General features: G+C 35.3%; 1 protein-coding gene across 2 annotated transcripts; it reads right to left on the bottom strand.

Annotated features, from left to right (window-relative positions):
• Positions 1-119: 119 nt before the first annotated feature.
• Positions 120-24,584, bottom strand: LOC106132570 (cartilage oligomeric matrix protein). 2 transcript variants are annotated; one of them, XM_013332015.2, is made up of 21 exons: positions 24,471-24,584; positions 23,285-23,376; positions 13,764-13,934; positions 13,104-13,300; positions 12,553-12,850; positions 12,188-12,352; positions 10,781-10,897; positions 9,844-9,960; positions 9,400-9,519; positions 8,454-8,642; positions 6,953-7,188; positions 6,294-6,458; positions 5,278-5,484; positions 4,671-4,839; positions 4,135-4,312; positions 3,652-3,827; positions 3,315-3,420; positions 2,543-2,752; positions 1,979-2,162; positions 921-1,158; positions 120-408 (listed from the first exon to the last, which is right to left on the bottom strand). In XM_013332015.2, the coding sequence occupies exons 2-21, from the start codon at positions 23,364-23,366 to the stop codon at positions 323-325; spliced, it is 3,411 nt and encodes a 1,136-aa protein (XP_013187469.2). In that variant the 5' UTR covers positions 23,367-23,376; positions 24,471-24,584; the 3' UTR covers positions 120-322. The 2 variants fall into 2 exon arrangements, with proteins under 2 accessions (XP_013187469.2, XP_060805662.1); XM_060949679.1 differs by lacking the exon at positions 24,471-24,584 and adding an exon at positions 24,273-24,418.
• Positions 24,585-25,398: the final 814 nt, after the last annotated feature.

Raw genomic sequence — 25,398 nt, 5'->3', positions numbered from 1 at the left:
AAAGTTAGCTTAGCACCTGCGAATATTGCCACATTTTAATTTAACTTGTATAATACCTTTCAGTTGTGTATACTTTTCATTGCGTAGAAAAAAAAAACAATTTAATATTTAGTTCATTTATTCGTTGGAAATAATATTTTCTTCACTTGTACTTAATTTATATTTTCATCATAAGAACACAATGACATTATAATTTCATAAATATATTGAATTATTCTTACAATACCTAAAATGTTACGTTGAAAATGGCACTTTTTTTACAGAAAATACAATAAAATAGGAAATTAATACTTAATAACATTTTAACTTATTTATACAATGTCTATGTGTAGATGAAATCGTGGTCGACTTCCAACTTTTTCAGGAGTCTGGTTGGTATTTCGGAGACTATGTTCGATGGTATTTTATCTGCAATAAATAAATAGTTGATCAATACTTAGATGTCGTAAAAGGGGACTAAGGGATATGCTTATAAACGAGAGATTCTTCTTTTACATTATTTGGATCTCAATTATAGCATTAAACCAAACTGCCGAAAGTTTGAAAAATAAGTCGAAGACGTTTCCAGAATCGGCGACTAGGCAGTTGTTTTCATACATTTCGAGTCACATACTTTCTTATATGAACAAGATCCTATATTATATTTCCAGGATTGACCATAAGATGACGATTCTCATACAATTTTTAAGTCTTACCATTACATCTGTAGACCAAGTTGGACCAAATGATCATCTCTTGCGAAAAGCAGAACACCCTCAGTCTAACTCATAAGCGCATCAAGTAAAAGAGGTTTCCAGAATCGGACAAAAGGCGGTAGCTTTTAAATATTCTAAGAAACGACTGTAGCACTTACCATTGCATCTGTAAGAACCTATTATATTTCCAAGATTGACCACAAGATGACGATTTTTAAGTCTTACCATTACATCTGTAGACCAAGTTGGACCAAATGATCATCTCTTGCGAAAAGCAGAACACCCCCAGTCTTCCCCCTCTGAGCGTCAAGTCGTATACGTTCCCAGAATCGGCGACGAGCCGGTTGTTCTCGTACACTTTGAGTCGGATGAGGCCGATTTTCGGTCTGTGGAGAAGTCGCCAGCGGTAAGCGGTCTTCTCACGCCAACCGACATTGCGAGGGTCTTTCCATAGAAGGGTGACCTAGGAAAAGAGCAAAGATTTTACACCACTAAACTATATTTTCTGAAGCATTTCTTCTAGAGTACTGTCTTCTATGTCTTTTCGAAACTTTTGGCTCTGCTAACCCCGCAAGGGATATAGACGTGACTTTATATATGTATGTACTTCTCCTAGAGGTCTATTGGAAAGTAAGTAAAGAACTTCCATATACACAATAATACCATGTTATTTCGCATATTTGAACTTTTATTGCGAAGTCAAGTTTTTTATCATAATTTTAAATTGGCATAAATTCATATAAAATCTAAACGAATATATACGATTGAGTTGCTTTATAAATTAAGGTTTCGTCTCAAAAGACCTTCAATGAGTTTATAATATAGGACATAGGAACCTGTCTCTTGTAAATTTTCACTCAAAGGGAGAGCTAGATTGAATCCTAATGGATGGAAATTATAAAGATACTCGTAGTTTGCTTACTCGAAGAAAAATTTAAATGTAAACTCTTTCAATATTTCCGATTTAATTTTCTAGCAATAAATCTTTTAGCTTCGTGCTATATTTCTTACAAGGTTTTTCTTCAACTCGAACATTTCTTTCCTAGAAGCTTTCTTGATCTGGCGTAGACTCAATAATCAAAAGCGCGTATTCTCAAAAAAAATTTGGTTTAATATTTAATTACCTGTCTCCTAAAGATGTTACTGTCTCATCAAGCAAGTTTCCGAAATAGACAGGTATAAAAAATTTATAGAGTTAATTTTTAGAAAAAGTTAAGAAGTAAATTTCTAGTACTCTAATAAATACTTGAATCATCAGTTTCATTCGAATCTGACTGACTGACCTGATCTGGCGTAGACTCGGTATTCCAAAGCGCGTTCCTCAGTGTCTTGCCCGGTCCAGTTTTTGACTTGACCAGTTTGAGCTGAATCCCCGGCTCGGCCACGGACCGGAACGGCGTCGTCTGCCAGTATGTCTGTGTGTTCTTCTTCCACATCACCACGTAGAAACGCTTGTTGTTCTGATATCTGATTAAGGAATTGTAGTAGTGTTATTAGAATTATATCCATCATTCATGTAGTCAGTCCCGGGTTTATACCCAAATTTAATTTGGACATAATCGAATACTATTTTATGTCCAGTATTTAGTCTAATAGATACAATCGCCAGCAGGAAAACTTCACCGCTATGAGTTTGGTTATAAAGAGGGGTCTCGTCTTTACAAACGAGTACCTATACCTTAAGTTTGTTTTTGAGGTGTCCAAAAGAAGGTATAAAAGAAAATCTTGAGAATCGGATCATTTAGTCAGTGGGGTAATTACATCGTTATGATCATCAACAAAATAAGCCAGATCAATCAAATTTATCTATCCATCTGTCTAGAAATTGATAAATAAATTAAACTCACCCAAAAATGAATCCAACGTAGTCATCATCAATTTGGGTGTCCACAAAGAGAGTTCCCTCGAAATCCACGCCGCCGAAGTACTCGAAGCCCACCGCGAGCCCCGGGTCCGAGTTTAAGGTCTGGAGGATCTCCGCGCCCTCGTTGTTCACCTCCCAGTTAGGGTCCTGTTGCGATTCGCCCTCAGGGTCTAGGCGGACTGTCATGTATTTCCTAGGATAAAGATAGAACATTTTATATTTACATTACATTGTCCAAAGAAGTTTGTTTGTTTGTTAATACTTTATTGTATATAACAGATTTTAAAAAAGAAGTATTTAAAAATCTTGAAAAAGAAGTATTGATAATATCACGTCTCCTTGTCAAGCAGTTGTTGCCTGCTGTACTTATAAATCATGGCCACATTTAGATTTTTATGAAGTTGTGAATAAAAATCGGAATTCTTGGCGCCTTTGAACTTCTAATTAATATCGAAAACTAGGGAGACTCATTTAAAAAATACACCATTTCAGCTCATTATTTACCAACCATCATAGATGGCAGAAATTAAAATGCCTTGAATAATAATTTTGTGGATCATATGTAATTTGACACAATTAATTTGATAATCTCCTAAAATACTTCCAAAAGTAGCATTTTTCTTCATTATATCAACAATACTTTTCAACCGCTGGACAAAACAGAAATTACCTTGACTTGTTCTACATCCGAAATCTTAACTGCAGCCTTTATTTCCTCAAATTTACAAAAATACAATAACGAGATGCAGATTTACCTGAAATCAGTTCTGTGAATCCTGGAGTTGTTGGGGCAGTTGTCCAGCTCGTTGATAACTGTGTCACCGTCGTAGTCATTGTCACAGACGTCTCCGATGTAGTCATCTATAATGTTTTAATGACAAAATGTCCACATTTTATAAAATGATCCTTTGATATAATTAGAATCCATACAGCTTTGACTTAGACACAATTGAAACTCTGTTTAGAGGCGTGATATGTACCTATCTTTGTGTTTATGTTTTCTTTGTATATTATTACATATTTAGCAAAACTTCAAATTCGTCATTTAGTGTAATTATTGCAAATCGTATTTTTATTACATTCTCAACTTACTGTTAGAATCCCTCTGATCAGGATTGGCTACCAAAGGACAGTTATCCTGGAAATCAGGGATGCCATCCCCATCATCATCGTCATCACACGCGTCCCCTTTTTCATCACCGTCCACGTCTTGCTGGTCGCTATTAGGCACATTGGGACAGTTGTCCAAACCATCTTGAATTCCATCCCTGTAAGATAAGTTAGTTTTGTAAATATTGAACTCGTCGATAATTTGTCTCAGGATAAAAGCGATAGTTTTCACGCGATAAAAACGGCTTAACGCGTACCTTGATACAGAGGATGGTTATACTTGCAACATAATAAAAAATAACATCATAAGCATCACCAACACTATCGCGATCGTTATCCTCTTGAGGGGAGCTTGGTACTAAAGGAAAATTGTCGCAGGCGTCACCTTTTCTGTTACCTATTGTATCTGTAATACACAGATGAACATCTTCATTCATTTGTTATGTACTCAATTTATTATCTTACCGATCTCTATCAACATCGCTGTCGCAAGCGTCGCCAACATTATCGCGATCAATATCCTCTTGAGAAGGGTTCCGTACTCGTGGACAATTGTCGCAGGCGTCACCGACTCTGTCGCCGTCCACGTCGTCTTGTCGAGGATTGTATACTATTGGACAGTTGTCTTCTTCGTTGGGGATTCCTACATTGGCATAAATGTTGTTAAAAATGAAATTGTATAATTGGACCAACTAGAAACGTAATTTTTTTAATGATATAGTATTTGTTTGTGGTAAATGTATCAGAATGGATTTGCAGTTCTGCTATTTTATGATTTAAACTTAATATTCAGATAATAAATAAATCTAAGCACGGTTGACACGATGAATCAAAGAGGTTTTGAATGAATGATTTTTTTAACTTTTGCGCTTCATTTGTTTAACAGAATTGGTTTTGCCATGTGATTTTTTACTATTCGTAAATACTGCTTAATAAAGCACTATATAATGATATAGTCATGATTTGTCTCACAAATTTTACACTTTGACCTCACGTCTTACCATCGTTGTCCATGTCAGGATCACACACATCACCAATACCGTCCTTGTCCGTGTCAACCTGCTCCGGGTTATATCTCCTGGGGCAGTTATCACACACATCCCCTCTTTTATCGCTTCGATCCTCGTCGCGGTCCAATTGGTCGGGATTAGCGATCAGTGGGCAGTTATCCTGTATATTGAAAAAGTAGATACCATGTTTTTTATTAGTAAGTATCAAAATATACACTATAGCTTCTTTGGTATATTTATGAAATTTCAATGTTAAAAAAAAATTATAAAAATTAAAAATATCTATTTTAACAGTATTTTTTTATAAATTGTCATCATGACAATTCTAATTCGTGACATAATGTAATTACAATTTTATAAGTAATGTTAATAAATAGTGTAATATTGCATATCTTCAAATATTTTACGATATTTTTTATAAATCAATCGTCATCAAAATAATTATAATGACTGACACTGCACAATTCATAAAAAAATTAACACAGACGATTAATTTAGATATCAATACAGTTAATAAAGGGTTTTTAATTTAAATACAAAAATTAATTAAAAATATTTAATGAATCCCCAACGGCACTAAGTTTAAAAGTACTCTTACCGGATGATTAGCAATTCCATCTCCATCGGCGTCAGGGTCACAAGAGTCTCCCATGCCGTCACCATCCGCGTCTTCTTGCCCAGAGTTGGAGACATCTGGGCAGTTGTCAGCTTTGCAATGGATTTCGGAGCAGGGTAGCTCTTGATCGGGATACCCGTCTAAATCGCGGTCTGGACCGCAAACTGTGCCGTTGCCAGCCCACCCAGTCTGTGAAATGGTACATTTTATTATTTTGATAATTAATTGTGACCTTATGATGAAGCATGTTTCTGAAAAGGTATTAATTCGACTGCGAATAAAGAAGCATTTTGTGTAGGCCAGTTTCCGATCATGTAGGTACACTCACTTAGGTGCTAAGCGAGGCTCTTACTTCTCGAAGAAACCTATACATTCAGGCAACTGGATTTTAATCAACTATAATCCAATATGGATTTGAAAAAGGAGAATGGAGGTTGCAGAAGTCAGACGGGTCCTGACATACCTAATCCAAGACGTTTAAGATGACACCGGAAGAATGTAAACATCAGAGCTAAATTCTAAAAATGGCACATTACTCGGCAAATTGATTTGGGAGCAACACGCCGCTTTTCAGCAGCGAATGCGACAAGAAATTGTTTCGTTTCGTGTAACATTGAGCGTTCCTTTGTGATGCAAAGTTGGCACTCGCGCGGGAAGCACAAAGTGAATACCGGCGCAATATTCTTGTTTACTGGATTAGATCTTGTTTCATTTAGTAACTGTTTAACCACCGGTTTCTTAGACTCTGATATCTATCAAGTTAATTAAAAAACAATGTTGTCTAGAAGTAGTTTTTGTCCCACAATCTACTTTCTGATTCTTTAGTTACGCATCCTTTCAATGTACTTTTCTTTTTTCCCTAGGTATTCTATATTTGTTCCTGTTTTCGGCGTCATGCGAATTGCAGGAACAGACCTAATTTAAGACCAACCTTGCGAACTGTACCCATATCGAGCTTGAATTAGCCCTTTTAATTTGATAAATAAGAAATGACTTACAGCACAAATACATTTAGCTCCATAGCCGCAGACTGCGTTGTACCGCCGGCAGTACGCGGGGTCACAGCGAATGGTCAGAGACTCGGCGATGTCGGACCGTGGATAGCACGGGCGAGTGGTATTGATGTAGTAGTTACCGCCGCAGGGAACGCAAGTATAGGAGCCCTGGGATATAGTAGTAAAGCAGTAATTTCAATAGAAGAATTTAAAAATAATCAAATAATTTACAAGATACTTTGGTACCTACAGAAATTAAAATGTAATTTTAATATCAGTCATTCGTTTATTTAACTACATTTTTATCCCTTTCGGGTTATACAGACCACAAACTAAATAGAGATGCTATGTATATACAGACCCAGCAGTCTTGAAAGACTGATAGGCCACGTTCAGCTGTTCAGCAAAATCATTGATTAACTTTTACTCTACAGTTTATCTATTATTTTTTTAATTAGTTAATTACTTTATTTAATTAAATGAGTCAAAACTTCCCATGAACTTTTTCGTCCAACTCTTTGGTTGGAGGAGTTGGACGAAAAAGTTGGAGAGACCACTTTCCCGGACGATTATTACCATGCATCTTAATAAAGTTCCTTAAATTGGCGACTTTAAATCAGTTCAACTGCTAGTAATACGTCATCCTTAGCTAATTAACTTACCGGAGTATTAACACACAATCTCGCTCTAGGACAATCGGCTCTTCCATCGCTACATTCGTCAATATCGACACACTGTTCTCTTCTCTTCTCGTCTCCGGATCCTCTCCATCCAGAACTACCCTCGTAACCAGATGGACAGGGGCCGCAGACAAAGCCGCCTTCTTCATTTCGACAGGAGACCAAGTCGTCACAAGGCCGGATTAAATCGCATTCGTCTATGTCAGAACACTTGTATCCTAGAAAATTTTGAGATTACGATTACTGAATTAACCGAATAAATACCAAACAGTGAACGACATCAAAATTTAGGTATCAATATATCTATACGTGTTTTACGCTGCAGATTTTAACACGCAGCTTCGGATTTATAATTACCTATGTTACTTGCGGTCAATCTAATTTCACAAAGTATTTTACGACATGTGATGACGTACAAAAGAAATTTTTACAGTATCACTTTTACAATAGAATTACACATAGTTTATACATGTTTATACACGACAGCAAAGCAGTAGGCAGCAGGAATTACTTAATAAGAGTAACTATGATCATGAAAAACTATTATGTATGTTTGAGGTTTGAATTATGTTGTGATGTTTTAACTTCTCTTGCCACTAGTCACTTTTAAAATAAATGATAACGAAACGAGTAACAACTGAAATCTGTAAATTTCACATTCAGTTCACATGACATGATCGATGCCTCAAACAGAACCGGGCAGCACGTCGTAAGTTAATGAAGGTAATTGCTGCGCCCTACATATCTCGTGTGTGTAATCTGAATATCGTGTGCAATATGCTTTCCATGCATTCACAGATTCCTGGAGCTCGTTAAATTGAGATATCAATTGGAAATAAACACGCTCTGCCAATATTAATTATTTATTTTCTGTGGTACATCTATTTAATTGGTATTTTTATCTTGCTTTATGAGGTACGGACTGTCTTCCGTCTGCCCTTTTCATCAGAGTGTGAATGTATTATTTGATGTTCAAGCTATATTACTAAAGTTTATTCTAATTCGTTCAGTAGTTTTTACGAAAAAGAATGATAAACAAACTCACAATTTTTCGCTTTTATAATATTTATGTAAGTTATATTAAAGTTTCTTTAAGTTTCAAAATTTTCTTTCGGCTATAGCTCTATAAAAATATTTAAAGACGATAAGCACAATTGATAATGGATCGACTGGCTCCCGAACGGCAAATGAATGCACTTGGCTGTTTTCCAAATTGAATGACAGGAGTGCAATTTCACACCTACCACAGCAACTGGCTGAAGCTGAACATCTGAGCTTGCAAAATTCGAAGCTGAATGAATGCCATACACAAATTGTTTTATCATGATAGAACAAGACTTTTAAAATTAAATAAGTAATACCTTTATTTATTTTTAATATTTTACAAGTCATTACCACTACATCGTCTAGATAGCTTAATGTCATGAAGGAATTAGTAACAAATCGAATATTTTTATCATTCACCTGTCTTCTTATCACTTACCATTCCATTCATATCCACTAGGGCAAGATTCACACTCGTAAAATGGGCTCCGACTGAGAGGTCGGCACGGTCTGTCACCACATGGTCTATGTGAATCGCAGACGTGCTGGCAACGTATGCCATCTCCGCTGTACCCTTGAGGGCAAGACCCGCATCGCGGACCTTCAGCAGATTCCTCGCATTCCACTCCTTTGGGAAACCAAAATGTAATCTTAACAATTATTCTTAAGTAAGATGAGCCGAAAGAAGATATAATGCTGATACTTCCACGGAAAACAATAAATTATAAAATCTTTTGTTTATCTCTCAGTTAAATAAGTGAAGCGGTTTCATTAACTTAATTTCATTATTATTATTAATATTTAATATATTAGCATTAGAATTTAAGTGAAACAGAAATAATTCTTTATCTTCAGTTTCCAAGTGCCCACGAATGCTAAGTTTTTAAAGGAAAATAATGTAAGTGTATTACCTTCCTGATTCTGTTATGTAACATTGCCTTCATAATCCTAAACCTATTAAGTGTATAAGCATGTTCTCTTTTTAATTCTGGCATAGTGAAACTTGCACACTATGAGGAAGAGTTGAAAAACTCGTAAAAGTATTCCTTTATGGGTGCCAAGCTTGAAAGTTTCAAGAGCCCTCTTGTAAAATAGTTTTATAAAGCAATTTTAGTTCACCAATTCTTAACTTTGTGCAAAAATTAACATAGTGTTTTGTAAAGTATTAATTTTGTAGAAGGATGCTTTTTTTCATTCATATCTTATTCCTGTTTGCCTATATTTCTAGAATTCAAGATTAAGTTTATAATATATCTTATTTATTTATTATTTTACCTGGAAAGATACTTTATTCAAGAAAACAAGTGACAATTTCCTTTTTGAATTGGCATCTTGTAAAAATAGTCAACAGAACACAATACTGTTCGATAAGTATGAAACCTTACCTTGAAAGCAAGAATTTTGAGTACAGGATAGCCTGTAACATTGTTCTCCATTTCCATGGTAGCCTGGAGGACAGGAGGCACATCGGTAGCTACCGTCGGGAAGGTCTTGACATTGGACCCCTGAAAATAGAATCAACATAAATATAGTTTCAATTATTAGAATAAGGGCGTAGGTAGTTCTGCGAATAATATAAGATTTCATGCGAGTCTGATAACGAAAAAAAATTTGTACAGCTACTTCTTTTCCAGAGCAGACAGTATAATAAAAGCTAATTAAATTCAATAAACTTTGAATTTTTCTTTTAGGGGTAACAACGTGACACTAACTGATGAAGATGAACGAAAGCAAAATCTCAGATTTTTCGAGACTGTTGGTGGGTCTGTTTCTACTTAAGTGATATACATATGTGTGCAACAATTCATGCTCACGATTAATTTACTCACGTCCATCAAAACAAGGATTTGAGCTACAGGCTGATAGGCAAGTCTGACCGTCACTGCTCTGGCCTCCCGGACATCTTTGACAGCGGTATCCACGATCACTGTCGAGGCAGTACTCCCCTGAAAACGGACATAGGTTGTTTATCATCAGCCTCTCAGACTTTAATAAATAGGTGAGGTAATTTCATGATAAGTGTGATCGCTACCCTCTTTGACCTTTTGGACCCTGTGAACTAGGAAAATCACTAGTGTTGAATCACTGTCGCATATTCCATAGACTATGCACAGGTTATCTTACGATGTATCAGCATGATAAGAACATTATGTAAGCATTAAACTCTTACTATGTAACTCAGAAAAAAGATCACGGCAGCATTAGGATTATAGCCCGATATGTTTTCTGCCACAGACACTCTTAAAAACATTTTATTTATTTCCTACTTCATATAAACCTCTGGTTCCACTATTTCATATCCGTTAAAGTTAAACACGTCTCACAACTCAAGGTGGTGGTGGTATCCTTTTTGGCACTGAATTCTAAATCGAGTAGTTGAAGTGATATACCTTTTTTATTGCAGTCAGAAAGCGAAATACCCCTAATATCTTTGAGTAGATCTATCGTAAAACTGAACCCACACCTGTTGTCGCATTTATTCACTTCTATTTATAAACCTCATCGTTTCTGTATTTTGTGCATCTATGCGTGTGTTGTATATTCATGTATCCATAGAAATTGAGATTCTATAAGACAAAATAAATGCTGTATTTATTATATTTCAAACTATAGCATGATGTGTGGTCGTTTTGCAGCACGCAGGTTTATGCGCGTTTGTAAAGCTGCCACCAGTACTTAACACTTCTATAGTCTCATATGTTCCCTAATTCTATGGTGGGATCCTACTTTCACATATGTACAAGCGAAATTTAGATGGATACTTACCTCTAGAACAAGGTCTTCTGTCGCATGTTATTGGTCTGCATCGTCGTCCGTCTCCCTCCATGCCCTCAGGGCACGGCCCGCATTGCACACCAGTAGGTATGTTACGGCATTCCACGCCTGTCGTGGGTATATGCAATCTTTATTATAATTTTCGATGTTAAGTTTTATTTAATTTAAATTTTCAACTTAGTTATTTTTCCACTTTATTTTCTATTTTCTAATTTATCCAAAAGCAAAATACTTACCAATTGTTTACTAGCCCCACACCAGTTATTTTTTGGTTTTGAAAACATACTTCGGATCAATGTTTTTATTATATTTTTAACTACTTTGATACCTACCCATATCGATTAAAATTATTAAATTGATTAAAATTACGCTGTTTGCATTTCATAAAGCAAAGCTCAAAAGTATTAGTATTAGGCTTTGCTTAATCTAATTCATTTATGTAAATGTAAATTATCCATATGATTATCTATTTTGTGCTTTAAATTTATTCAAACCAGCCTACAGAGTCACTAAGCCCCCACTACTGAATTACAATCAATATTAATTAGTAAATTTCAAGGTCTATCAAGCAAACGAAATGGGTGCCAAATCACTCTGTAGGCTTAGAGGAGGTGTCTTAGAAATAAAACAATAAATATATTAGAAATATTTAATAAAAAAAACCCACACGGTTGCTTGATTTACCTTTTAAGTACTAAATAATGGTAAATATTATAATGATGGTAACCTGATTCTAAGGAATCTTGTAACATATTGTAAAAAGAAAATAATAAATGCGAACCATAATCTACAAAAAAGATTTCAAAGATTAGTAAATCAAGAAATAAATTTAAAAGTAAATAAAATGTCAAAATCATAGAAATTCAAAAAAGTTGGATATACATTGTTTTGTCTATAAAAAAATTGTTTGGTAAGTAGTTGATGTCATGTCAAAACAGATTTTGATTTCCCACGACACTAAGTATGAAGTATTAATTTTAAGGGATGCGAATTTGATTTCGTTCATAAAAGTAGCTGCAATCGATAGTGTAAATGTGACAATTGATGTCAATAGAAATATGATGACTAAGAAACAAACTTCAAAATGTTAAAAAAAAATATGAGTGCAAATCAAGAATATTACAATTTGACTACTAATAAAGATATAAACTAGAATGAACCTAAAGTTGGTCAAATAAAGAATGATATAGAAACAGAAAAGCTTAAGTTACTCAAAAAGGTAACAATATAGGAAACTAAAGTAAGTAAAATGTCCAAATAAAGTAATATATAGAAAACAATACCAATACTAAGTTGTTGAAATAATGAACGACATAGAAAACTAAAGACTAAGATGTTAAAAAAAGAAAGATAAAGATTGCTAATAGGAGATTAAATCATTGAAAATTGTTCAATAACCATCGTAGCAAGTAGATCCAGTGCAAGTCTCCACCCGGGGTTGATTGTTGCAGCACTGGCGGAGCTGGCCTCTCAGGTTGTCGATGGTGCCTTTCTGTGCAGCGATCTCGTTCCGAAGGTGGTCTATGGTCTGCCGCAACATTTGTAGTTGACGCACCACTTCATCTGTACAAAAAGGAAGAGAATTTTTTTATGGTTTGGAAGCCTCAAGAAAACAACAGGCAATCCAAACTACTAATATGCTAATATGCTTTATTTTTTATTAACTTGTCTATCATTTGAGTGGATTTTAATTATATTTTTAAGAACTTAACTTAAATATATTGACACTCCAGTTCATTTCAATGAAATCAAGAAATTATTACCATCACAAGTTTCAATCACACCAGAGGGTATATCTCCTCTTTGAGACTCCGGTTGCGGCGAGCGGTTACCATCGATATAGTTATTGTCTGTTCTATAGTCATCTCCTAACATTTGTTCTCTTTTCCTTCGAGCTTCTTTGGCTTTAAATTCACTGACTTCTTCCACATCTGACTCTTCATCATCTACTGTAAGAAGTGCTGGTGGTTTTATTAGATCTTCTTGGACATCACAGCTTAGAGAATTGAGAGCTGCTCTTTCGCTGCTGTAGACTTCTACGGGGGCGTTTTCTTCATGGTACTAAAATTTAGTTTCAAATTGTTATTATATATACTCAAAACAGTGTCTTCCTTATTAAGAACTACAGTACTCCCACAATTTCTCCCGCGTGAATTCACTATTTGCTATTCCCTATGAAGTTTTGTAAAATCCTTTTTTTATGCAGCCTTAGATCACATCAGGCCAAATTTCAAATCTCTAGACCCACCGATTGGAGCAGTGTGTTGATATAAGTCAATCTTTAAGTCTCTTTTGTTGATGTCTTTGAACTTACCAGTTTCAACTTCAGGTTGGTGAATAGCGCTATCATATTATGTTTGCCTGCCATCGGATGCCAGTGAAGGGTGTGGCAGCCCACAATTAGCTTCACTCTGCTGGTGGTGGTCACTAAAACGAGGGTTGATCTGGGAAATGTCCCCAGGCTCCAAGATACTGAGCGGAGAAAACCGCCATTGAGACTCTCCAAGGAAACTGTAAAAGAAACAATTGTGAGGTTGATTGATAAATTATAATTTTATAATTTTGGCGTAAAAGTACTACTTAATAGTACAATGGGTATGTGATATATGAGTCTTGTCAACAAAAATTCACTAGTGTGCAATATTATCAAAGTAATTTTTTCTTTTTCTTTCTCCTGGCTTTAGTCCCGGTTGCTTCCTCACCACTCTGGAGAGGAGCCCAGGTTATACCTTAGACCATGGGTACTGGATTGGGTGAGACAGGTTTTATTGGCTAGATCCAAAGCAAACCATTCTATGTGGTAATATTACTACTACGAATACTAAAGATATAAATTTCACAGTCTCATCACAGAATTCTATGATGCAATTCTAGATTAATGAACCTATTCGCTTAGTCGCCTAAACGTCCATGTGAAAGAGATGGAGTGGTCCTCTTGCTTAACGACCACGTGATTTAGATAAGAGAACTGTACCTTTATTAGTCTTCCTATTATAATACAGGGAGATGGAATCGTCTTCAGCTCCCTTTACGTGCAAGAGTTCTTCTCTCCTCGCACTCTTTCCATGAGGACCTCTCACTACTATCGCCACTTCTTCAGTTTGATGGGAAGAGCTCGCTACTGATATCAAATTGTTTGTGGCATCTGAAAAATAGACATAAAAATAGATATAAAATTAATGACATTGACTTTAAAGCAATATAGTACCTACCAATTTCCAGGAACCACTGGAACATTTCGTAAGAAATATATATTTTTAAAGCTAGTAGAAGACCACAAATGGTGTCATTTAAAGCCGGTATATAACCTGTGGGTGTCAGTTGAATTTACTAACATTAGCAAATAATTTTAACGCATTACCTACTGTGGACCTAGGCTTTTAAGCCAACTACTAATAAATAACTTCTGATACGGCGATCGGGAATACGCTATGAGAAAAAGCTAAAAGTGTCGAAGAATAACTAGACTAGCCACGCTGGATGAATGAAACATATTTTTTTCAACAGACTTCAAAAAACGAAATGGTTCTTTTATTTATTGTTAAGACTCCTATGTTGTATTCAGATCATGTCATGAAATTATTAATATCAAGTCGTCACGAGACACTAAAACATCATGATAATAAACACGGATCTTTAACGTTGCTTTAGTTCTAAATAAATAAAAGATATACTTATTTAGAGCTAAAGCAACGACAATAACCACAATAAAGTATCTATCGTAATCAAATTTACAAATATAGAAATAAGGTCATCGTGGGACTATGGCAAAGATCACAAGTTTGCAGATAAAACGTCAATTGAATTCGTGGATTTCTGATAAGAGTACTTTAACCCACTGAACTATTTGTAGGCCACCCGTTTGATTCAACTTCGCCTTATCAAATAGAAGGGTAGATACATACGACAAATGATAGTTTCTGTAAGCATAAGAAATGTCAAAAACCCAATTTCCGGTCAGATGATCTTCTTCCTGGCTTTAGTCCCGGTTGCATCCTCACTACTCTGGAGAGGAGCCCGGAGTATCCCTTTGACCATGGATCTTGGATTGGGTGAGTCAGGTTTTTACACGAAACGATTCCCGTCTGACCTATAATTTCAGGTTAGAGGATATCATATCTGAATTTCAATTCCATCATTAAGACATCCAGCTGAATGTGACCTGTCAGTTTTGCGAGACCGTTTGACTCTGTCTACTCCACAAGTGATAAAGACGTGATATATTTATGTATTCAAAATTAACGGGAATTCGTTCATGCAATACCTACCTGTTATTCTAATTAATAACGATAACAGAATTGTAAATAGAATCTGCCAAAAATAAAGGTAAGTCTTCATAGAAAGCAGAAAGCAACAGAAATGCTCAAACCTACTTAAAGTATAAGTGTAAACCAAGCCACATAATTCTTCATTCTGTTTGTTGTTTAATTATATTATAATTATTGTTATAAAATTCTGGACATTTAACATTAATTATCCGGGGTTCAGGGATAAGGCAGGTGACTTGAGCTTTTCCTAACCCACATTGTTTGTCCAACGTAATCTCCTTTTGTTTGAATTTGCCATATCATCAGCAAGAAAGGAACACTTTTCTTGATTTACGCGACAAGGTCCATAAATTATAATATTTATTTTTTCTTTACAACTATATTCATAAATATAGCAAGTAAGCAAAAGTTATAACATAGTTATAAAAATAGGATAGACCTAAGTATCATGGTCAATAAACATACTATATCTCAAAATACATGCGATTAACTTTCACATATAAGCTGGTGCACATGAAACCTGATGAGAGGGAAAAAATACTTTTAGCCAGGTACTTATCTACAATTTTAAAATGAAAACCAATTCAAATTAGACCAGTAGTTTTTGAGAAAACCGTAAACACACCAACTGGCACAGGCAGAAGCGGCAGGTCGAAAAAACCACTCAATTGAAGTCATTTAAGACCGATAAAAGACAAATGAGAAATTTCAAAAAGGGATATCGCAAAGTTTAGAAAATATAGATAAAACAAATAGAACAAAAACCCCCTTCTTTGAAGTCGGTTAAAAATAATTCACAGGAGTGAGCTAACCGTGACTCAAACAAACTTTATGTCATCAACCGCACGGCAATCTATATTTACCGAGAAGTTAGTTAGAATAACTATCGTATAACTCAAATCCATACCGCGTTGTGCAAAACTAATATTCTAACTATATCAATCCTCAAGCACATAATAAGTTTTATTAAGACAAAAAAAATATAAAAAGTGATTTATTCTAAAAATAAATAAAAAGCCGAATTCGCAAAAAAATTGCTGAATTGCTACATAACACTACAGCGTACAGAATATTTTTCTCGAAAACTTTATTTAACTATATTAGGTTTCAAATATTTAGATTTTGAATTCCGGGTGACTTTATTTTGAAGGAAAAGGACCGTGAAAATTTCTTAAATTTGAAATAATTCAGTGAAAATGGAAATTAAAAGAAAAAATGGGATTTTGAGAATCGAAGTCTCAAATTAACGGTAGCGAAGTCCCGGACAGAAGTGAGGATGTTATTATATATGATAAAAAAAACATTTCACAAGTCCTCCATGCATGTATCTTATTTTCCTACTCTTCTGCCCGATTTAGAATACGGACTAATGTATCTCTCAAGTCTGTTTAAGTTGGACTCGAATTAAATTTGCCACGTGTGGATTTATAATTAAACGAGCAAATCTTTTTAATTTTGTTACGTTGTATAAGGTTTTAGACAGTAAATCTCAGTCTTCTGAAACCTTCGAAAAAAGCCGCTAGATATAAATAATGTTAATAAATACGATGATGATTTGAAAACAGTCGAAGGCGTACCAGTAAAGTGAACTTGTAACCGAAATTGACGCCAGGAAGAAGAGGAAGGAATAAAATTTTTAAATAAAACCATAATAACCAAAAAAAAATAATTATAAACAAGACAACAAATTAAATATAAATTATACTTGTGTGCTTAGTCCCAACCCAGAAGCCATTTAGTGTTCGTATCGTACAAAAATGTATCCAGAGTGTGCAAGATAGATTGAACTAGCAGCGACACCCGTTTATAGCATTCCTTAAATAACCTTAATGTTTACAAAAACATGATTACGTATATTACCTCACATAACAGTACAGTGATGTCACGCAGACCTAACGGTTGTAATAAAAAGTAGCCCTCTCCTTGCCTGCCCTATATGGACCTCCAAGTCCTGACTAGCCGCTGGGACAACTGTACCTGGAATCTGGACTAATTGCTAGCGGTACCTCCTTTGATGATTTACTTTGTTTTTCTTGACTTGATCATTTCAGCCGTAAGACGACCACTGCTGCACGTAGGCCTTCCCCAATGACAAACATAAATACACTACAATACCCAGAATCAACAAGCTGTAATGCAAGTAGGTACAAACGCATTAAATTGAACACGAATCATAAATTTATCTTGAATACTTACATAAATAGCATGGAACAGACATCATGCCCTTACAAATTACGACAGAAATGTACGTGGGTGATGTCTCACGCGACCTTATATGGTAACCGATCCGGCCGAATCAGCTGGCTGGTAAACGAGTTTCTTGATAGTTGAAAACACAATGCATGCATACATTTTATCACATCATTAACCGTATTAGGATAGAGAGATTTTGTTATACGCAATGGGGTATTTTTTTTAATGTCCTTATTGCGTGACATCTGTCCCCCCGTCTATGGCACACCTACTGTCCTATGCCCTACTCGTCCTGGCTCACTGAAAGAACTGTTCGAGTACGATGACTTTCATCGAGGGTGGAGACTGTCCGCGCAAGTACTTACAACCACCACAGCCGACACGCTAAGAATTTGACGAAACTCATCATGTTGAGATAGCTTGGATCGGAAACTGGTGTCGCGAAACCCCGTAGCTTGACACGCGCGTCGCCATTCCTATCACGCGAAAAACTATCGCTATTTCGCTTTTTACTATCGAAATCCATATGAGAAACACTTTTGAAGGGAAAAAAAGCGTTTACGCCGAATCGGATTCTTAAAACTATGTGATTATATGTATATTTGACGGCCTCTGTGGCGCAGCGGTAGTGCGCTTGTCTGTGTCACCGGAGGTCCCGGGTTCGAATCTCGGCCAGAGTATGATGAGAAACGAACTTTCTCTGATTAACCTGGGTCTTGGATGTTTATCTATATATGTATTTATTATAAAATATAGTATCGTTGTGTTAGTATCTCGTAACACAAGTCTCGAACTTACATCGAGGCTAACTCAATCTATGTAATTTGTCCCGTATATATTAAAAAAAAAATGTATGTAATTATATTATCTATATAAAGCTGAAGAGTTTGTTTGTTTGTTTGAACGAGCTTATCTCAGGAACTACTGGTTCGAATTTAAAAATTATTTTTGCGTTGAATAGACCGGGGAAGGCTTTAGGCTATATAACATCACCCTGCAACTATAAAGAGCAAAGAAATAATAGAAAATGTGATAAATCACGGGGCAAATTATTCATTCTTGATAATTATTTTTTATATATTGAACAAATCATTGATCCTTGGGCTTCAATTATGCCAAAAATAACTATTCCACGCGGACGAACTCGCGGGTACAGCTAGAACACTATATATGTAACTCTGAAGATGTTACTTTTTTATCCACCTTATAGGATAGGTGTGCTCTAGCGCACAATCGTAGATTCAAATCGAATTCCTCAAAATCGGTGTTCGTACATAAATCCCGTAAAATCAACAATTAATCCTTTGGTCGTCAATTCTCTTATAGGTAATATGCGTGGGTTAACCTGAATCCTGGACCTAAATTGATAATGATGTCACTGTTGCACGTGCATTACGACACTCCTGTGGATTTCATTATAATTTTCTTTGATGTTTTTTTATTAAAATTGGTTTTTACACGCCTTTTGCGTTTTTTAAGAATCATTATACTGTTTCGTTTCGACCAGTGTTAAATTATTGGCAATTTTTGCGTTAAATTATTATTTTTTATATTTTCATTTTGCCATCTCGTATTTTATCTATACAGTTAAATTAAATTAATAAAACTTAACTGTACTGTAAACAGCAGAGATGCAAATATTTTATTTAATTACACAATCATCATCCTGGCGTTATTTCTACCTAAAAGAACTCAAAGTTTTTACGCACTGAGAGAGAACCTCATTTTGTGAAGTCGGCTTACACTAATCCTTTTTTTTACGCACTGAAATGAGAACATCTTTTTGTGAAGTCGGTTGACAACCAAATCCTTTTTCCCATCGGATATAAAAAGTAAATAATTTGCAAATCTGAGCAAAGGGATCGTGCGATTTATGAAGGTCTGCGCCTTATGTGTACACATTTATTACAATACGCCTACAAATTGAATCATTTACATGTCTCATGGATTATTATTGGGATAGCTTAGGTAATGATTTTTTAGAATAACTCCTTTTGTTAAGAGAAAACAATCATTTTGAATTAATCCAATGAAAGCCTTGTAAAAGGTCTTGGATTCTTATAATATTCCATGATTACAGGGAATTATAACATCACCCAAACGTTTCCTAATTCGTGTGACTATGTCTATGTACTGTCTACCCCGTAATGATATAGACGTGATAAATATACGTCCGTTGATTCGTCAAGTACATTATTTATCATTCGGAGACTTGCGTGACCCTTACACGACCATATTCGACCCATAGCGAGAAATATATAAATTACGCAAGCAAACCTATATGGAAGGTATGCCTTCTTCTCTCCACCATATGTTCTGTGACCCACTAACTTTTGATCCTCCGATTTTTGTCATTAAGTGACCATTTCGTTAAATTGAATAGGTACTTTACATAGAAGGACCGGTTATAAGCAAGGAATTAAAATTAGTTTTATATCTCCATATCTTTCCTATTGATGTCGTAAAAGGCGACTAAGGCTAATGAACTTGGGATTCTTCTTGTAGGCGATGCGCTATCATCCTGTCACTATTCGAATCTCAATTCTATCATAATGCCAAACAGCTGAACGTGGCATATCGGTCTTTTCAAGACTGTTTAGCCGTGTCTACCCCGCAAGAGATACAGACAAGACTATATGTATGTACGTACATACATACATATGGTCACGTCTATATCCCTTGGGATAGACAGAGCCAAGAGACTTGAAAAGACTGAATGGCCACGTTCAGCTATTTGTATGTATTAGTTTTTATAAATTGGCAACACTTTAGCATCAATAAAGACAAACTTTAACAAGAGAAACCTTCAAGAAATGGTTACAGTTCCCAAGTCTAACATTTAAGCGACGGTAAGTGCTCACACGCCGACACGTCACAACTAACTGTGACAGATGGATTAGCCGGGGTTTGTTTAAGAGGCGAACAGACGATTCAGTGGCGAAAACTGTTCACAATAGCTTAGTATTTATTGATGCAGCTATGAAAATGAAGCATACTAATACTCGTCTGTTAATAAAGCATACTAATAAGACTCCTCTGTTAATAATTATACTCATCCTGCTACCTAAACATATATACATACCATCACGTCCATATACCTTTCAGGGTAGATAGAGCCAGCAGTCTTGAAAAGACTGACAGGCCACGTTTAGCTGTTTGGCTTAATGATAGAATTGAGATTTAAATAGTGACAGGATGCTGGCCCATCGCCTAAGAGAAGAATCTCATGTATACCCATATAGGCTTATTACATAGTCGCCTTTTACATCCATGCGAAAGGGACGGAGTGGTCCTTTTCTTATTAATACTGCAATGTTTCATGCAAATCCGTCTAGTAAATATTTCACGAAACAGTAACAAACACACATTTTCGTATTAACTTATAATATATATATATAGGTAGGCTCATAAACTTGGGATTCTTCTTTTAGGCGATGGGCTAGCAACCTGTCACTATTTGAATTTCAATTCTATCTTAAAGCCAAATAGCTGAACGTGGCCTATCAGTATTTACAAGACTATTGGCTCTGTCTACCCCGCAAGGGATATAAACGTGATTATATGTATGTATGTATACGAGTAGTATAACAGGACTTATACACAGTCATAACCGACAACCGATGTCTTCATAACTAAGCTCGTGTGAATTAGCCGTATGTACCTATTGAATTATGTATGGTGCCTTCAAGATGTTAATTGGATATACATAGGTAGGTATGTACTGATAGCGCAATGTTTGCTTAAAAGCCTAATTATATGATGTTAAATAATTCAAACACAGGTAACTATAGAACACACTTTCGCTTCATAATGCAGAATAGAACATTTTTTATTTAGTTAAGAAATAAGTAGATATATATTTATTTATTAAATATTCACACGAATAAAAAAATTCAACCAAAAAATATCGCAATTTCTTAACATACAAATCTGAATCAAAGATTATTAGAAAATGTTGTCTTATTGCATCCCACCTCGATTTCCCATTCATAAGATATTGTTACTAGGCTAGGTCTAACATTATTCGATAGTTATTGCTTGCCGAATAGGTATTATTAGGTCGTATCCACAGAATATTATAGCACTCTAATGTCTGCCCACACGTACGTACATATTAATGAGCGAACGGATATCTATCCCTGAACCTCATTTACGATTTCGGCCTCTGCCACCTGACGTCATATCCACTCGCTTTAATTTCTATGAAGCAAAATTTTTGAAGGTAGCGCTGATAATAAATTGGTAATGTCCAATAAAATCTTTATTGCAGTATATTTTATTATTGCCGTGTGGTTCCCGGCACCAATTCAAAAAAGAATAGGACCACTCCATCTCTTTCCCATGGATGTCGTAAAAGGCGACTAAGGGATAGGCTTACAAACTTGAGATTCTTTTTTTAGGCGATAGGCTAGCAACTTGTCACTATTCGAATCTCAATTCTATCTTAAAGCCAAATAGCTGAACGTGGCCTATCAGTCCGCTCAGGACTGTTGGCTCTGTCTACCCCGTAAGGGATATAGACGTGATTATATGTATATGTATGTATGTATGTATTTTATTATTAAACATATTTGCCAGAGCTTAACCTAAAATAGTGCGTTAGTCGTCGTAATAAGAATGAATTAAGGTATCAGACGCAAAAGGCAACCAAGGGTCGAATACCACTAGTACTATCGTTCTTTGTCTAAAGAAGCCATAACTGTTAGCCGATGTTCGTTACGACAAGTTAAAACATTATAAAAAACATAAACTTACACACCTACCTATCTCTATCAAAAATTACAGTTCCCACAATGTCTAATGGGGACTGCAACTCGGTTAATATTTCCACAACACAATACAGCTGCTTTTCGTGGCAGCTTCCGATACGCTGCTACGAAGTGTTGGAACAGTCTTCCGCCACCTGTGCGTAACTGCACTACGGTATCACACTTCAAAGATAAACTGAAAAGTCACTTACTACAATCTCAATCCAATACATAACAGCAAACCTTTACATACCCTTTGCATTTTTCTGTAGTTTCCTTCTGCCTACCTTTTGTCTACTTTGCTTCAACAATAAGAACATACCTAGTTACACTCACGCTCATACTCAACATATATTAACTCCCTAGCACTGCTGTCTTCTTGTTATTTTGTGTTGATATTTTTAATATGTATCCTTCATATTGAATGGCAAAGCCTCCGTACTAGGTTCCACTGAAAATCAGCGCATTGTGTAACCTCATCATACACATGCATATGCTGAGTGGAAACCCTTTTGGTCGCATCATGTATTTTTTTATTTTTATCTCTGTTTATGAATGAAAATGTTATGTTACATATTGCGCCAAATAAAGATTTTTCTTTCTTTCTTTCTTTCTTTCATTCTAGCAACTGAAGAAATAAGCACATTGAAACTGTGTCTTTCTTACCCACCTGATACACAGTTACAAAACAGGAGTAAGTAGCTCTATACTCATTATTTAGATAGATATTAGTCTTGACATAGTTAAAAAAAAATTCTAGTAAAAATAACAAAACTGCCAAGCATGCTACCGGAACAACAGCGGTTAATCATCCCGCGCCATATTCTTGCGTATTCTATTCCTATTCCCGCGTCTCTGCTAATGAGCACAGAAATAGCACCTCATTCGGCTTTAGTAAACGGCTGTGTTAATGTCGTTTCGAAATTTAAAATATCGTAACATAAGACATCATTCGTTTCTAAAATTAAAAAATAATAATAACGTTAAGTTGAAAACATTGACCACTTCAACCAACCACCGAATTTTAAAGCCAAGTTTAAGTCACTTAAAAAAATAATAATATTTCGTGCCATCCCAATCAAGAAGGAAGTCTGAATTATGAGGTTTCATACCACTTTAAATTTGTATGAGAAAATTCCTTTTGTGTTATAGTTATTCTGGAAATTTTAAAAGCGCTTTAAGGCTGAAAAAATAATTAAACCTACACGTTCCTTTTTTATTTAGCGCATGAATCGTACCTGAGTACTTATGAATCACATTAATATCTAATAAATAAATAATTTTACCTTCATCCATAGTGAGAGCATTGATCATCGTTGAGAAGACCAACAGCGCCAGGGCACTCGCATGCATGGCTCCCGAAGCCATTTTGTTGGCCCTATTGAGAAAAACAAATTGTACTTTTAGCTCGTTTTCTTTTGACCAGGGAGAAATTATTTCTCTGTAAAATAAATGCAATAGCGAACAATAAGAACACTAGCGCCAAGAAACTCGCCTTCAAACTACGATTACCTGCCTTTTTTAACCAAATTCGACAAAAAAGGCAGTTCTTAATTTAACCGTATTTTTTTTTATAATATTTGACATGCGAGCGCAGCATCGTACTGGATAAATAAAAGCGTTTGCTTATTACTATTACACCGCGTTTGCATAAATTAAATAAGTAATTTGCAAAAATCAGAAACCATTTTTTATAACTGAGAACCAATGTACGTCCATAAAGATAGCCGTTCCTGTTTTACTTAGGCAATTAATTCTTGCATGTATTGACCTCTAGGTATATATAGCCCATACTGGGTATTGTAGTAGGTACCTAGTATATATACCTAGCGACGACTACAATAGCGCGATCATAAGTTTTATCAGTGCTCAGTAACCCGATTTTTTGTTATCTATTTCAGTAACATACAAATATATAGTTATCACATTGCTATGCATATTTTAGAGGATATATTTTAATTGGAACGTTAATTTGATATCTTACTGACGGGAAAAGGCGGGAGCTAATATTATGTACCTACATTAAAAATTACTTACCTTAACAGAAATTACTTACCAAAATTATTTTAATTTATTTACATATATCATAATTAAATTTTTAAAATAATAGGTATCTTTTATTCAGTAGAAACCACTGAGTTGGTATATAGTCCCTGCCTTATGTTATGTTTCTTTCCCAGAGGGGATCTGGGAAAGAAACAATGATTCATGTGTAATTATTAACTATGAAACAATTGTGTCATATCATCATACCTTTAAAGTAAGTATACCTACCAGCCTGACAAAAAGAACTACCTATAAATTGTACCTCAGAAGGCCTATATAAATAGGTAGTTTTAACTGTTTGTTACAGTCTGAAGACCTTCTTTAAGAATCCTACACATTATACCTATTACACTTTTATAATTGTAATCAATATAAAAACTTCCTTTTTAAAATCCTGATACATTAAAAACACGAAAAAATAATCACCCTTTAATTTCTATCACAATTTTCCCGCGCTTTTATTTCGAACTTTATAATTCGAACGCGAGCGTATCTACGAGGGCGCATGCGCGAGCCCCCGCTTCTCAACTGACTGCGGTGCGCACTGAATCAGTCAGATCAGTCACTTTTCGTACGTAAGTATACATCCGAATCCAAAGTACTCATCAGACAACTTATAAACTTTAACTATAATAGCATTTGCCCGAAGGTCCGCTTAATACATAGATAAAATCACACCTCTTTCCTAGAGGCGTAGATAGATTTTTATGTGATTATTGAGATGTATTCTTCTTTTCACTGACCACGTTCCGTGGATACTTTCTTCCTTCGATTTTTCCACATTCATAATTGTCTTCATGCAAGCTTTTAGCTTTTACTCTTGACCTGACCTTACGCTAAAACGTTCCCGATTTATTAAGTTCCGCGAATGTTTGCTATAAAATCCCGTAGTTCTATCAGTCCGTCAGTAATATCTGTAGCGATAGTTTTATTTTGAATTGATGATTTGCAAAACTGAGAGCAGCAGAAGACATTTGGCATACACATAGGTGGATTCTAGATTATGCCTAGGCAACCAAAACAAATAGGATGATAACGAGAACTGCCTACAACTTTCAATACTTCATCGACAGGAAGTGGAATAACTGTGTCCTGTGTCCTTGGTATTACTATAAAATATTTATTTACTTCTCTAAATAAAAAGAGAACTAGGTATATTACATAAGTAGTAAAAGTATTTCAGAATTCAGTTGATAATTCCAATTTAAACTCTTTTATTCGTAACAGCGCCATCTAACAGCAAAAATAAAAAATCTTTAGTAGTAACTTTGTCAAATCATCTGTCTGTTGCAAAATAAAATTATTAGTTGTGATTGCCGCTAGTAAAGAAATGAAAGAAATAGAATAATAATAA

Source organism: Amyelois transitella, chromosome 19, assembly GCF_032362555.1.
Source record: "Amyelois transitella isolate CPQ chromosome 19, ilAmyTran1.1, whole genome shotgun sequence".
Taxonomy (NCBI): domain Eukaryota; kingdom Metazoa; phylum Arthropoda; class Insecta; order Lepidoptera; family Pyralidae; genus Amyelois; species Amyelois transitella.
The sequence above is the reverse complement of the archived record's forward strand: the minus strand, read 5'-3'. Positions and strand labels throughout refer to the sequence as shown.

Bases quoted from the DNA above. Each gene is read 5' to 3' on its own strand.
- LOC106132570 (XM_013332015.2), bottom strand. From the start codon at position 23,366: ATGGCTTCGGGAGCCATGCATGCGAGTGCCCTGGCGCTGTTGGTCTTC. The intron at 12,851-13,103 runs GTAAGTTCAAAG...ACTAAATTTTAG, and splicing joins CCAACCTGAAGTTGAAACTG to TACCATGAAGAAAACGCCCC. The intron at 6,459-6,952 runs GTAAGTTAATTA...ACTATATCCCAG, and splicing joins GATTGTGTGTTAATACTCCG to GGCTCCTATACTTGCGTTCC.